The sequence below is a fragment of the Somniosus microcephalus genome, chromosome 5 (genome assembly GCF_052327205.1).
Source record: "Somniosus microcephalus isolate GS21.2 chromosome 5, FLI_Smic_1.0, whole genome shotgun sequence".
In the NCBI taxonomy this organism is placed as follows: Eukaryota; Metazoa; Chordata; class Chondrichthyes; order Squaliformes; family Somniosidae; genus Somniosus; species Somniosus microcephalus.
In genome coordinates this window covers 23,047,424-23,062,046 of record NC_140991.1, presented here as the reverse complement: position 1 = coordinate 23,062,046, position 14,623 = coordinate 23,047,424, and the positions used below count along the sequence as shown (strand labels likewise).

Below are 14,623 nucleotides of genomic sequence, written 5' to 3'. Positions count from 1 at the left end.
TTAAAATATACACACACACGCACACAAGTAAAGCAGTGCTAGTGCTACTACTGGACCTCAACTATTCAAATCCCAGTTGCATCATACCCAACAGTCTTTTTTTAAAAATCACTTTTGTTTGATAGGAAACAAATGTTCTTTTGAATGTCCCAGCCATGTGCTGGCTCAAACACTGGACAGTGAGTTATGCCAACATGCAGCGGTTTAAGTGTAATGGCAATGCACAGGACAAAAAATCTTGGTCACAATTATTTACAATTAAACTCTCACCACGCCCATTTTCTTAAATCACAAATGATGCAAGATTTGCCCCTCCCCCTGCCACTGCAAAATTCAGCTGCTGACATATTTTTGTACCAAATCTTACAAAGCACACTTTTGCTCTTACTGATTTATAGGAGGGGGAAGTCCCCACGGTATATCGGTCCTTCATCTATTTCTATGAATGAGTTACTAGTAAGAATACCAAATTGGATAGAGGGTAGATATCCTTCCAGTAAATTAAGGTCAAGTGTGATGCTCTCCATCTTATATTTAAGTTGTACTTCTTAAAGTAAGACTGCTGTCGCCTACAGGGTCTCTGGCTTTCCCAAGGTAAGCTCCATTGCACTACTTCAACCCGCAGAAGAGCTTCACCTGCTGGATTAGCAAGGATTACCACATCACTGGATTTTACTAATGGTCACTTGGCCGTGATTGATCACCAAAAACAGCCGTCGTAAGTAAACTGCTACACTGGAAATTTAATGGTGAGATAGAGGGGCTCAATTACTCTTTTAGATTAACTGTTTTTGATGATTAATTAAAGTTGCCATTATCCTTTACAGTTTTGTGTCCCACCATTATTCATTAATTGAACCCATTTAAGTGCTTTTGAAGCTTGCCTGGCTGGAATTTTATGTATTGAAAGGACGGGCAGCTTGAAATGGATGCAGGACCAAAGCACTCCCCTTCTCTTGAGCACAATACTAACTCTGCAGAGAAGTGGCATTAATTGACATGTGATCGTAGGATCTTCCAGACGTTTACAGGATTGGAAGTAAATCTGGGAATTGAGAAACCTTCTGGAGTGTGTAGTTGCATGGGGCATGAATGACAATTTAAAAATGTAGAAACCATAACGGGCGACAATGACACAAAAGCTTTTAGTAATGCACAACACATTTCAAATGAAAGCAGAGTTTGCATTTAGTACAGTGGATCAGAGGAGCATTTAGAACTGCACCTTCATTAACACCCACTTTCTTCCCTCAAAAATCACGACTGCAGTGTGATTTACTACACGGTTGCTCTTTCCACTATATTAAAAATAGTCGGGAATATTTATCATCTCCGGAGTCAATGCAGTTTAAAAAGCATGGATGTGAAACCTAGCTTATTTAAATTGACTTCGCAGTTACACCAGTGAATTTCGAGATTGTGTTCATTATTTTATAAAGTAGGTCACAGACACTCTAATCCAAAGCCTACCGCAAACATTCCAGATTAATATTCTTGCAATAAGGAGGAACGATCTTCCATTCCGAAAGTCATTTTCCACAAGAATTCTAATTTTCCCTCAGCATGTATGCAGGAAGGGTAGGTTTTAAAGTTGCCGTGTCTTTCCAGCTCTCTTGTATTTAGAGAAAGTAATTCAAGAAAAAAAAAATCATACAAATATATATTTAAGGTTAGCACTGGGCAAAAGTACAGGCCAAGACTATATTTTGACCTCGATTAATGATAAGCTCCTCCAGTGGAGCAACTCCGGTTAAATTTCCAACAGGGCCACTTTTACAATGAGGCTTAGGCCCAGAAGCTGGATTCCTGGGATTGAACGTTAAAGGTGCAGCACCATCTGTCAATGCCCACGACACTTCTGTGGCGAAGACTCAGCTCCAACCTTTGTGCTCTACGTGCGTTATTGTGGCAGGACTGTTTTCCGTAAACGGTGCTAGTTTTAAAAATGTTGTCGGCATTTCTGATGAGGTTAGGCGGTGGTCTGCAGCTGCAGATAGACACATCAGTTCCCAATCAAAGATTTTAACAAAATAGTTGCTAATTTCATTGGATTTGTGCCTCTTGTTCTCGGGGGGGGGGGGGGGGGGGGAAAGAAACCAGATTAATTGCCTTGAATGCGCTCTTGGATTGAAGTGTCTGTGCCCGGGTCACAAAATAATAGCTAAACCTGTGAAACCTTGAAGATCCATTACAGAAACAGTATTTAGAAACATAGGAACAGGAGTAGGCATACAGCCCCTCTCAAGCCTGTTCCCCCATTCAATGAGATCGCGGCTGATCTGTATGTTAACCCCATCTGCCTGCCTCGATTCCATAACCGTTAATACCCTTGCCTAACAAAAATCTATCAATCTCATGTTTGAAATTTTCAAGTGACCCCCAACCTCAACAGCTTTCTGGGGGAGAGTTTTCCAGATTTCCACTACCCTGTGTGTGAAGTGCTTCCTGACATCAACCTTGAACGGCCTAGCTCTAATTTTAAAGCTATGTCCCCTTTTTATGGACACCTTCGCCAGGGCAATTGTTTCTCTTTATCTATCCTATCAAATCCTTTAATCATTTTAAATGCCTCAATTAGAATCACCTCATTTGGCAAAAAAACTTTTAATATATATTTTTTTTTAATGAAATTATTTCACCTTTATTATTAAACACTGAAGAATGGAAGCCAGTTGCCATCACAGTGAAGTACACTAGCTTAGTGATAGGTACAAGTGCTAGACTGTTATCAGTCTTATACTAGCAATACAGGACTCAAGTACAGGTCCCATGGTAAAACCACCACAGGCTTGATAGTGCTTTGAAGAGCTCATGGCTGGTTTTATACTGTGCCAATCTTCCACTAGTGATAATGGCTGCTGGTAGGAGAGTCTTGAACAGCTGGCGGCAACCAAAGACAAACTCATTGGGCTCTGCTAAGGCCAGCAACCCAGGAGGCCAGCAACCCAGCTTGGGCAGCACGGTGGCATAGTGGTTAGCACTGTTGTCTCACAGCGCCAGGGACCCGGGTTCAAATCCGGCCTCGGGTGACTGTCTGTGTGGAATTTGCACATTCTCCCCGTGTTTGCGTGGGTTTTCTCCGGGTGCTCCGGTTTCCTCCCACAGTCCAAAGATGTGCGGGTTAGGTTGGTTGGCCATGATAAAAAAAAATTGACCCTTAGTGTTAGGGGGGATTAAATACGTGGGGTTACGGGGATAGGGCTTGTGTGGGATGGCTGTCGGTGTAGGGACTGGGTGTTAGGGTTTGGATGATCAGCCATGATCTCGTTGAATGGTGGAGCAGGCTCGAAGGGCCGAATGGCCTACTCCTGCTCCTATCTTCTTCTATGTTTGCCCAGTTGACAGCCTCAAGTGAATGCTGGGATGTTTGCTTAGGTTAGTGACTGCGTCTCTCTTCTCCTACATTAGCCGTTTAATGGTAGTGGCACCTGCACTGTGCCAGCTATACTATATACACGAGGCAGCGCTGGTAAATGCTGCTTTTAGAAACAGAAAATGCTGGAAACACTCAGCAGGTCAGGCATCATCGGTGGAGAGGGGAAGATAAGGTTAACGTTTCAGGCGAAAGGTCAGCGACCTGAAACTTGCTGCTCGACCTGCTGAGTGTTTCCAGCATTTTTTGTTTTTATTTCCAATTTCCAGCATCTGCTGTATTTTGCATTCTGGATAATGCTGGCATTGGTCTAACAGAATGTCTATTCTCTCTTTCTCTTTACTCCACCTGCACCACCCCCCCCCCCCCCACCCCCACACACACCCAATTAGGTGGTAGAAGAATCACAAATAGTTTTTGATTTTCTGTGACCCATTGCCCTCCCTCCACAATGATTGAGAAAGTGCAAAGACATTTTGTTTTCAAAAGAAATCAACATACTGAGCAAATAAGGACAGCCTTAGAGTAATGGCACATTACCTTTGCAGCGTAGGATGTAACACTGATTCTGTAAATTTTACACAAAAATGGCAAGAGAAAAATTGTAATACATTCCAGACAAAAAAAAATCCAATTTTCTTTTTTACATATAACATTAAATCACAAGACATCAAAAGTCAACACAACACTAGAGGATAGTTTTTTAAGCAGTCAAAAAATGCGATGCACGAAAACAGATCATATTAAAATGTACTTGAAGCTTGTAGACAGAGGGCTCTAAAATTTTTCTTCAGATTATGTTACTTTAATCAGCTTCTATACAAAGTCTACAAATTAATGTTTTTATTCATTCTTTCTTCTCTTCCCTCCTATGACCAAGCTAATTTTCTATCTATTGCGATCGCCTCCCATTCCCATCCCAATGGAACCATTATACATCTGCATTCAGCTTGGCAAGCAGTCTGTGGCCTTCTTCAAGCCTTCCATTACCAACTTTCTTCCATGGATCAGTTGCCAAGCGTGCCACAGAATTTCCAGCATCGCCAACACGTTTGAATGGTCACGGGTGAGGTTCCAGAGGGCTGCTGGCACCTGTGGAACCATACCCACTGCCGTGCCCCCCATCCAGCAGGAGCCACTGCCTTCAGGAAGGGAGGGGGGGGGGGGGGGGGGGACACCCGGGCGGTTGGGGAAGAATTACTCGTCCACTCCAGGACGCAGTGCGAAGACTTCTGGGTACAACTGCATCTTTCTCCTCATGTCGGAGAAAGGTTAATGGTTTGACACCAGCCTTTAAAATTGCTGAGAGAGTTTGCCAGATGAAGGGCAACATTGATGGCTCAACAGCAAGGCCAAAGATCAGCTCTTTCAATCTGCCAGCCTTTAATTTGACACGATATTATACATAGGCTATTATTTCAATCACACTTTGAGAGCTTTACATTCTAATTTTGTAATTCAAAAAAAACAATATACTTGTGGCTTACAGCTGAGATTTTGGTGTAGTCAATGAACAGATAGGCTATAAAATATGAGCTGTACTTACTGTAATCGTTCGCATATATTTATCATGAGGCACGTGATCCAAGAATGAACCGCAAAGGTCCGTAATTTGCATTCATTCCCATGGGAGCTTCAGCAGCCAAGCGACGTACATCATGTTCTTCTCAGTTTTACAGTGTGAAAACACATGCAAGCGTGCAAAGCCTAACAACAGCATCGGCAGCACAAGAATTCAGCATTGGGCTTCAAAAATAAATGAAAAGTTTCAGTGACGGCAGCAGTTGAGGCGAAGTGTATTGAGACAGGCGCTGGAATAGCAACATGCAAGTTCAATGTAAAGAAGTCAAGTGTCTGGGACTGAGGCGAGAAGGGGGGCAAAATCCTCGCATGTCCTTCCAAAAGGAATGTGGCTTGAAAGAGAAAGGCAGCTGCTGATAACAAAGATGGAAGAGCAGGTAACTTGTTTTGCCAAGCCCCATAGTATGGCATGGGGTTGGGCATAAAGTTCCCGCGAAGCCTGCCTTCAATTTAAGTAGAAGCACTGGGTTAGGGTGTGACCTGTAAAACAGTGTGCCAATCATCGTCACCTTTTAGGAAAAGATGGCCAAGTTGGACGACTATGATGGAGGAATACGGCAAGAGTCACTATCCAGGACATCCGAAGTCTGCACAAAACCCCAATCGGCTTTGAAGCGGTAAAAAACAGAAACATGGATAAGCAAGAGGTGTTAATGGTAATATGAACCTGCTACCAGTCACTGACTAGGTTTACATATGAAGAATGTCTATTGGACATGGTAATAGACAATATGGATCCAGTTCAGATGACACCAAGTTGGGAGGCACAGTATGTAGTGCAGACGGGAGCAAGAAGTTACAGAGGGATAAAGACAGATTAAGTGAGCTGGCAAAACTGTGGCAAAGACAGTTCAATGTGGGGAAGTGTAGGCCATCCACTTTGGAGTCAAGACAAATCAGAGTATTTTCTAAATGGAGAGAAACTAGGGACTGTGGAGCAGCAAAGGGATTTGGGTGCCCGTGTACACAAATCACTAAAAGTTAGTGAACAGGTACAAAAAGCAATCAAATAGGCTAATTAGATATTTGCCTTTTATCTCAAAGTGGCTGGAATACAAAGGGGAGGAAGTTATGCTTCAGTTTTACGGAGCCTTGGTCAAACCCCACCTTGAGTACTGTGTTCAGTTTTTGGGAACCGCACCTCAGGAAGGATATATTGGCAGCACAGATTCGCCAGAATGACACCAGGGATGAGAGGATTAAGTTATGAGGACAGGTTGCATAAACTTGGCTTGTAAACCCTTGAGTACAGAAGATTGAAGGGTGAACAAATCAAGGTTTAAAATGATAAAATAAAGGAATTGAAAGGGTAGATAAAGAGAAACTATTTCCTCTGGTGGGGGAATCCAGAACAAAGAATGCATAATCTTAAAATTAGAGCTAGGCCATTCAGGGGTGATGTCAGGAAGCACTTCTTCACACCAAAGGGTAGTAGAAATCTGGAACTCTCTCCCCCCAAAAGACTGTGGATGTTGGGACAATTGAAACTTTCAAGACTGAGATTGATAAGATTTTTGTTAGACAATGGTATCAAGAAATATTGATCAAAGACGGGTAAATGGATTTGAGGCAAAGGTCAGCCATGATCTAATGGAACAGGCTCAAGGGGCTAAATGGCCTTTTCCTGTTCCTATGATAAAGCAGATGATGAAAGGATGTGGCGAGTTCTGCTGCAGGTGATAATGCGAGATGACCTTTGGTAAGAATCTAGAATAGGGTCTGAGCCCTGCCTGATCACTGTCATATAAAACAGTGCTGCTCAGTAACTAATGCCTGAAGAGTGCAGACTTGACAGGTGGAAACCAGAGCCCTGAGGAATGCGGTTTTTCAGAATAAAAATGTGACCGTACGAGAATCTCAACTTATGAATAACCAAGTTAAAAGTTTCATGGACAAACCAATGGGGTACAATGGGGAAAGATCATCCTTCACAAAAAATTCTAGGTGTTGAAGATACTCGAAAACGGAAGAGATATTAAGTACTAATGGGCAGACTTCTTCCACTTAATATTGTACGTTGTTTCTAGCAATAAAGAAGCAAATAAAATGTCTATTCCCAAGGAAGGAAGGTCTTGTTCTAGAAAACATTCTTCAACAGTTAAGCCATCAAGCAGAAGCTTGAATTCAAATGAAAGATCTGGACACACAGTTATCAAAGGCCATCCCTCTTCAGCAGCACAAAGACTGGGAATGCACTATTTACAATAAATGAAAAATTAGTTGCTTGAATTGAAAACTGGGTTTGTAACAGAAAGTTACTGTATGTAAAATCAGAAAACTCTGACTAAGGGACTTTCACAGGGGTCTGCTCAAGAGTGCTGTCAATTCAATTATTGGGTCTACTCTGTGTCTCCTGTGTTCATACTATTAAGAGTATGGTCTAGGTCTCTTTTGTTAATACTATTCTGAGAGGATATGAAGGACATTTCTTGTGCATTGTAGCATTTGGTGATAATACAAAGATATGTGGCCAGGTGTGGGAGATCTTAACATTCAATAGGATCAGGGCCAATTAAGTGGATGGGACTAAGTAACAGCAGATAAATTTGAGTGTAAATGTAAGGTTGTACACATTTATGGGAATTGTGTCCCAAATTAGAGCGCTTTACAAAGATGCAGAAGTGAAAGGATTGTTTTTTTTTTTTTTTTAAAAAGGAGGCAGGGGTGTGTACCTTTCATTGAAGTTATGTCAATGTGAAGAGCTCATCAACAAGGTGAACTGGATTGCATCTGAAGGAACTGTAAGTGAAGGCGGCTAATCTAACCTTTAGTGAGGTCACATTTACACTACTTGTGCAGTTTTTGCCACCCTAAGTTCAAAATATGATTGTGCACTGGATAAGGTTCAGAAAAGAATAACAAGCATGATTATAAGACTTAGGCCTCCAGTTAGAGGGAAAGAACGGACCTTCTTTTCACAAGACAGGTCATCATCCGGGTTTTTAAAAAGCTAAGAAAGGATAATGTAGACAAAAGGCTTAATTTGGCAGTAAGGTTAAAACACACAACTTCAAAATTAAGAAACCCAGGCAAGGCTCGAAATATTTCTTCGTTCAACCCCAGAAAGCAAAGGACCTATGGAAGAAACCCGCAGCTAATGTTAATTTTATTCTGATTAATACCATTTAAAAATAGGATTTGATGAATATGTGGTTAGGAATGGGACTGAGAGCTACATAGATAAGTACAGATATAAATAACTGAATGCTGGTGACACACAATGGTTCCTACCTTGTTGGAGTCATGGAAATGCAATGACAAGGATGGCAACTAGTCAAAGATTAATGATGTGGGGTGTAAAGTTAGATATGATATTCTGGAGTTTTCTTCAATTGAGGCAACCTTTTGAAGACAAGGAGAAACTTCTCAAAAACCTTTCTTTGGAGATTAAATAGATGGCATCCATAATGTGGATTGTATGTGGTCGCTGTGATGAAGAATAGTCTTCCTTGTTTCTATCCCTACTTCTCATAACACAGTTCCTTCTGCCCAAAACTCATGAAGGACAGTGTGCAGGAACACATATTTACACTAAGAGTTCATCTGGCCTCCAGCCTGATTTGTGCTCGAACAAAAGCAGTTGATGATTCTCCGCTAATGGAAGGGAATCCTTTGGTGGATAGCTCTGTGTCCTGAAAATGTACTCAACTCCATTGGGTGACCCACATTCTCATTTGCTGTCTGGCTGTAGTCCACTTCCGTATTATCACAGCACGTTTCCTAGACCAAGGAGCAACAAATGCCACATCCAGATGGAGAGACTGCGGTCAGGTTTCACCCCATTTACTGACATATCTCACTACGGTCACGTTGTCTAGTTTTAGCCCCGGACTAGAACCTGCCAGTTAGCGTTAGTCAACAGTACCACTCGAAGTTAGAATCCAGTTGGGAGTCCATGGATTTTGGGTTCAAGATTCCTGAATGTGAGCGCTGCAGTCTTGTATGGAGCATCTGTTATCAACATCAAAGACATGGCTGCAGGGAAACATATCCTGAGCTGAAGTGTGAGTTAGCTCCATTATCTGAGATAATTAAAACTGGTTTTGAACCTGCTTCACCACCGATTTCTGCTGGCAAAGGCATCAACTTGGAATCTCTCAAGATGAATGGACCAGAGAAATCTCTTGAAGTGTGTATAAGGGAGGGAGAGGTCCAACTTGAAATGTAATGCCTGGTAACGGCTTCCCTGACCCAAGCTTGATATGATCTTCTCCCATTTTGCTGCCAAAAAAGTATCCCCAACCCCAATTTGAGTGCAGTTGGCAGTGAGTACCATGTTGGGTGTTTGGATTGAAGCTGGAAACAGAACAGGAGGGTTTTGATGAACAAACATTAGTCCAAGCTTAGTATAAGTGTTGGTTTTAGGACCTGAGGAAGTCAAAAAAGGGCTGCCTTAACCTGTAGGTGGGAGGTTAGTGTTATCTCAGGTTTGCCCTAAAGGGTTCCCGGCGAAATCTCTGCTGAATGATTTTAAAGCGCTGAACTACAAGGTCTTTCTGGGTGAATGAATTTAAATGGGCCGAAGGGCCTTCGTGATCAGTAAGTACCTTGTGATGAGATGCCCCACTTCCATCAAAAGTTGTGTGAAATGGCTTGTCCTATAGCTTGAGGGAAGCCGAGATACAAATGAAGCCCATCAATGGAGCAAAATTCTGGGGAATAAAGTTAGGAACCTAGCTTGTACATCCACCACAGCCTGTTGTAGGTTGTCTATCCCTAGGACTTCCTCCAAAAGCAGAAGTGCTTCCCAAAGGTAGCATCATGAAGATCAAAAATTCAGCAAGAGGGGAATCACAGGTATGAATCTACATTCTAACATTCCATGGGACCCTCAAAAGAAGTTTGGAACAATTTTCCAGTGGGATCACAGCAGCAAAATCATTCTGGACATTCAAAGTAAGACTAGGTACAAAGATATGATGGACTAAATGGACTTTTCTCATTTGTTTTTTCTTATGTTCTAAAAGTCCCACCCCATATTTCCTTCTAATTAGACTCCCAATCCAGTGAGCAGGATTTGGATTCTGAGCATAAGTGCCGTCACGTTGGGATCACAACTGAAACAGTTGCTGTCTATCTTGGCCAGAACCAAGGTGTTATTTTAATCTGCCCCCAAACCTCCCTTGGTCGAGATGAAATCTACAAAGGTTGGCATTGGCAAGCTATGCAACACCTAGAACAAAGTCAGGGCTGAAGCATGCTGGTAGCTACTTTGAGGCTGTGGACCATCCTGATATTGAAGACATCAAGGAAGGAATAGAGGTAGACCTCTGCAAAGGAAAGTCAAATAAATGGCTTTTTTCTTTTCTTCCTGGCAAGTCTCTGGCCCTAACCTTGGAGATCTATAAATTTTCCAGGGTAAGCGGTTAGGTTGAATGTCCATGAAAGGTATGGATAAATAGTTCCTTCAGTTCACTTTAAGGGATTTAACACTTCATGATAGTTCACGAGTCAAGAAGAATCTCAACCACTCGCAAGTTCTTTCTCAGATAGCGATACTTCCAAAATGGTGCTTCTGTCAAACAGCCGATGGAACATGATGGCAACAGAGACAAATAGCATGGAGAGAGCTCACTATGGTAGGCATCTCAGGGAATGCAAAGGTGATTCTCAGCTATGCATTGGGAATTGCATCTATCGTGCAGAGGCACTTGTTGCTGGTCGCCATCATCGGTCACTTCTTTCTCTTTATTGGTTGACACTGACCAGGGTTGCTACTAGTGAACCCTCATATTGTCAGACAAGGCTTTGGGTGGTCCTATATCAGAAGCTGAAGACCAGCTGTGCTAACTCTTGAGATGCATGTGGTCTTAGGTGACGGCCTGTAGGCATTACAATCAGGCCCACTAGCTGCAAGCTGAGAACCAAATATATCACAAAGCCACATCGTGCTCCAGCAGCAACAAGTCATGCCCATCAGAGACTGCAAAAGTTTGACCGCAGTTGGAACAGTATTTAAATCCCATCAAGCAAACAGTCACTGACCCCACCCACCACGTCTTTTGATCTTCTACTCTCTGGAAACAATGACTCATGCTGAGATATGTTTCCATGGACATCAGCAGTCATGTAAGTGGTCCTTTTTCACAAGTACACCTGGGAGCTCTTTGACCATAGGATGCATGACAGCAAAATCCAATCATCCAATGGTCTTAACTGATGTCTATATAAATACACCTATCAATGCAATTCACGGTATAGCCATCAGGATTAAGAACCATGGCTGGTTTTCTCCCGTGCCCCCACCCCCGCCTATTTCTTTGCCTCTAATGTTGCCTGGGTGAGATCAGCTAGATGAAAGACCAAACCAAGTTTGTATGGTTCAGCGCCACACCAGCTGATGCATTTACCCATCAAATCAATGGGAAAATCCAAGCAGGATTATTTTGTTTTCAAACCAACTCCTTTGGAAAGACCAGCAGAGGTATGCCTTCTAACCTCAGCTATAATTGAATTGGGGGGGGGGGGGGGTGCAGCCATTATGGCCTGCAGGAGTGGGCATGGCAACTTGGATAATGTCCCAATTTTGAGAAATCTGCCAAAGTACGACTGTCGCAGGTGATTTTTCGGTGATATGATGTGTGGAGGATGCTGAAATGAAGAACTGACATCTACTACAATAATATCTGTTACAGGTTCTTTCCAATGTTTGATAATTCTGAGGTAGGAAATCTATGATCACAGGAATCTAAGGGCCATAGCTCGACTGCTATGCTTATGAAGCTTTTGTATCAGTTTTAAAAATGCTCAATTAGAATAACTGGACATCTAACAATATCTAAAAGAAAACTAACAGTAACAAAGTAGTTAATTTATGTTGGCTTGAAAACTAGCCATCAGATTGGAACTGATGTTCTAAATGAAAAGCAATGGCAAAATGTTAGGACTTTATTATTTAGTTTAAATAATCTTGAGTTTCATTTTTTCAAATTACTTTTTTGGTGCATATAGTCAAAAAAAACTACTGTATTTACAGAAAAAATGTTTGGTTTCCATCATGAAATTCTACTTTCGACAGTCTTCTACTTTTGCTTCTGATAAAGTGCACTGACATTCAATATCTGCATCTCCTCACTGGATAATGTCATTTGAAATCCCGGGCTCTGAACAACTCTCCTCCCTTCAGAAGAGATAAAGTTCAGAAGACAGCGCACTCAGAATTACCACCATTTCAAACCTATTGGTAAACCATTTCTAAAAACAAAATACAAAAAAAACATTTAAAAAGAAAACTGCACATAATAAAAAAAAGAGCTTTCACCATGCAAGGAAAGATCTCAGCAGAGAGAGGCCTGCTGATCAGTTTGACATACAAGTTACTTATATCTTGGAGTTGGGATATGAAAAACAAGGTTTCAACCAAGCTATCTTTAACATAGCTAAAATGGGAAACAAATAGCTCTTGTGCTACCTCTTAATGGCGTTATTTGTAGAATATAAAAGGTGTATAAGCCACACAAGGTAATATTCACCTACCTGTTATTCTCTACATAATGGGAGAAATAAAAGATCGCACCCGTGGTTTGCCATAGTTGTGAGAAAACTCAAACCTAAATTGCAAAGATTCACGGGAGAAGCAGTTCTGTGTAATTCTGACATTTCTATAGTACTACATCTTCCACGTTTAGGGCGGGGGATAGTTGAGGGGAAAGTGGTGTTGACAATTTCCCCCTATAGTCCACTGCATTACAATTAGCAATAGTATTTAAGTCACATTTTACAGCAATTTAAAACTGTTCGAGCATAAATAATTTTCCTCTTTAAAAAAAGGAGCATCACTGACAAACGTGCATTAATCTCCTTCAAATGTAAGAAATCCCCCGATTTATAACGGCGATAACAAACATACTTTAAATCCCATTTAATTAAAATTAATCAGATTTTGAAAATCATGATAAAAGCTTGCTGCTTTGAACTTGGCCAGTTTAGTATGTCTGAGTTTACAATGGAGAGAAACTCTCAAGGACATAAATACACATCTATTCTGCATTGTGAATAACAATGTGCAATCCTTGTTATTTCACCGTACGGATTGGCACCTGTTTTTTTTAAAATGAGGATTAGAGAAAATTACAATGCACTAAGCTGGAAACATCCTTAATTTGTTTAAACCCTTGCACAAACTAGACGTTTAACCTACTTGGGGAAGGAAATCATGCTTGTCATGGTAGGTTGTGAAAATAATGGGATTTGTCATGGATGTCACACTGTGACAAATCACTAGCGCCATCCATGGTGCATCTGTAATGACCTGCAGATGCCCTTCAAAACCGCTAGCATCCTTCTCGAAAAAGCCTACTTGCAATCCTTTTGCTCTTCAGTCTCCAACCTCCCGTTCCTCTCCAAGGTTCTCGAATGACATTGGCACTCGACTCTGCTTACAACTCGCTGTGTGTTATCCCTCTTCATACCCCTTAACCTCTCTGTGGCCTTTGACATACTCGACCACACTGTCCTTTTGTACCACTTCTCCGCACTACCACCCTCACATAGCTCTAGTCCTACTTGTTCTAAGTAGCCAACACAACTCATGGAATGGCTTCTCTTCTTATCCACGCTTCCATCCTTGTCCCCTTCCTATACCTATTTAAATGTTGCTTTTTGGCAAGAAGCTTCCATATATATGCTGATACCCAGCTTTACCTCCCATCACCCTCGATTCCAAGTCTGCTGCTTGGTGTCTGACACTAAAGTTGTGGATGCAGCTTAACGCCGACCAAGACTGAATCCTTGATGCCTTATTCCACTCTGAAGTGAGCTCTAAACCCCACATTCAATCCATCATTAAGACAGGTCTCGAAAATAATGCACTTTGGTCCTGCCTGGTCCCCACTGGCATCCATCACCTCCATGCTCAAATTCTTTAATGCTCTCATTAGGTCTCCCAAGCTACAATCTACATAAAATCCAACTTGTCCAGAAGTCTGTCTCCACTTTTCACCAGTCTGGTCTAGGGTGTCCCTCTAATGTTAAGAGCCTTCAGTCACTTTGTCCAAGACTCTAGCGCACTCTTTGTTAACTCCTCTGCCTTGCCACATTTCTCCCCACCTTCAAAAACCTCCTTACCTCTTGGCCAACATCCTTAACTCAACTCCTCATTCCTGCTTGGGTCCAGCCCCTACTTTATGAAATCCGTTGGGATGTTTCACTATCTTAAAAGATGCTATACAAGTGCAAGATGTTGCTGTTTACAATAACTTGCATTTAAATAGCACCTTTAACATAGAAAAATGCCCCATGGCGCTTCACAGAAGCATGATCAGACAAAAATTGATACTGAGCCGAAGAAAGTGATATTACGAGGGATGAATAAAAGCTTGGTCAGGGGTAGGTTCTAAGGAGGTTGTTGAAAAAGGAAAGGTGGAGAGGCGGCGAGATTTAGGGAGAGAATTCCAGCGTGCAGGGCTGAGACAGCTGAAGGCATGCCCACCAGTGGTGGGGCGAAGGGAGTGGGGGTGCACAAGAGGCCAGGGTTGGAGGAATGCAGATTTTTTTGGAAGGTTGGAGGAGGTTACAGTGATAGAGGGACGAGTCCATGAAGGAATTTGAACACAAGGATGAGAATTTAAATTTGAGACATTGTGGGAATCGAAAGCCAAGGTAGGCCAGCGAGTACAGGGCTGATGAGTAAGCGGGAATTTACGCGGAACAGGATATAGGCAGGAGAGT

The 14,623-nt window shown here is 42.0% G+C and overlaps 1 protein-coding gene across 7 annotated transcripts in view; it reads right to left on the bottom strand.

Annotated features, from left to right (window-relative positions):
* nktr (natural killer cell triggering receptor) overlaps positions 1–14,623 on the bottom strand; it is a 281,979-nt gene that overhangs the window by 113,826 nt on the left and 153,530 nt on the right. The window contains exon 1 of one of the 7 annotated variants that reach the window (XM_085987428.1): positions 3,914–4,500. The exons of the other annotated variants lie outside the window; for them this stretch is intronic. Coding sequence (XP_085843554.1) covers positions 3,914–4,044 — 131 coding nt within the window. The 5' untranslated portion in view covers positions 4,045–4,500. Of the gene's footprint in view, positions 1–3,913; positions 4,501–14,623 lie in introns of those variants that run through there. 7 annotated transcript variants of the gene reach the window in all.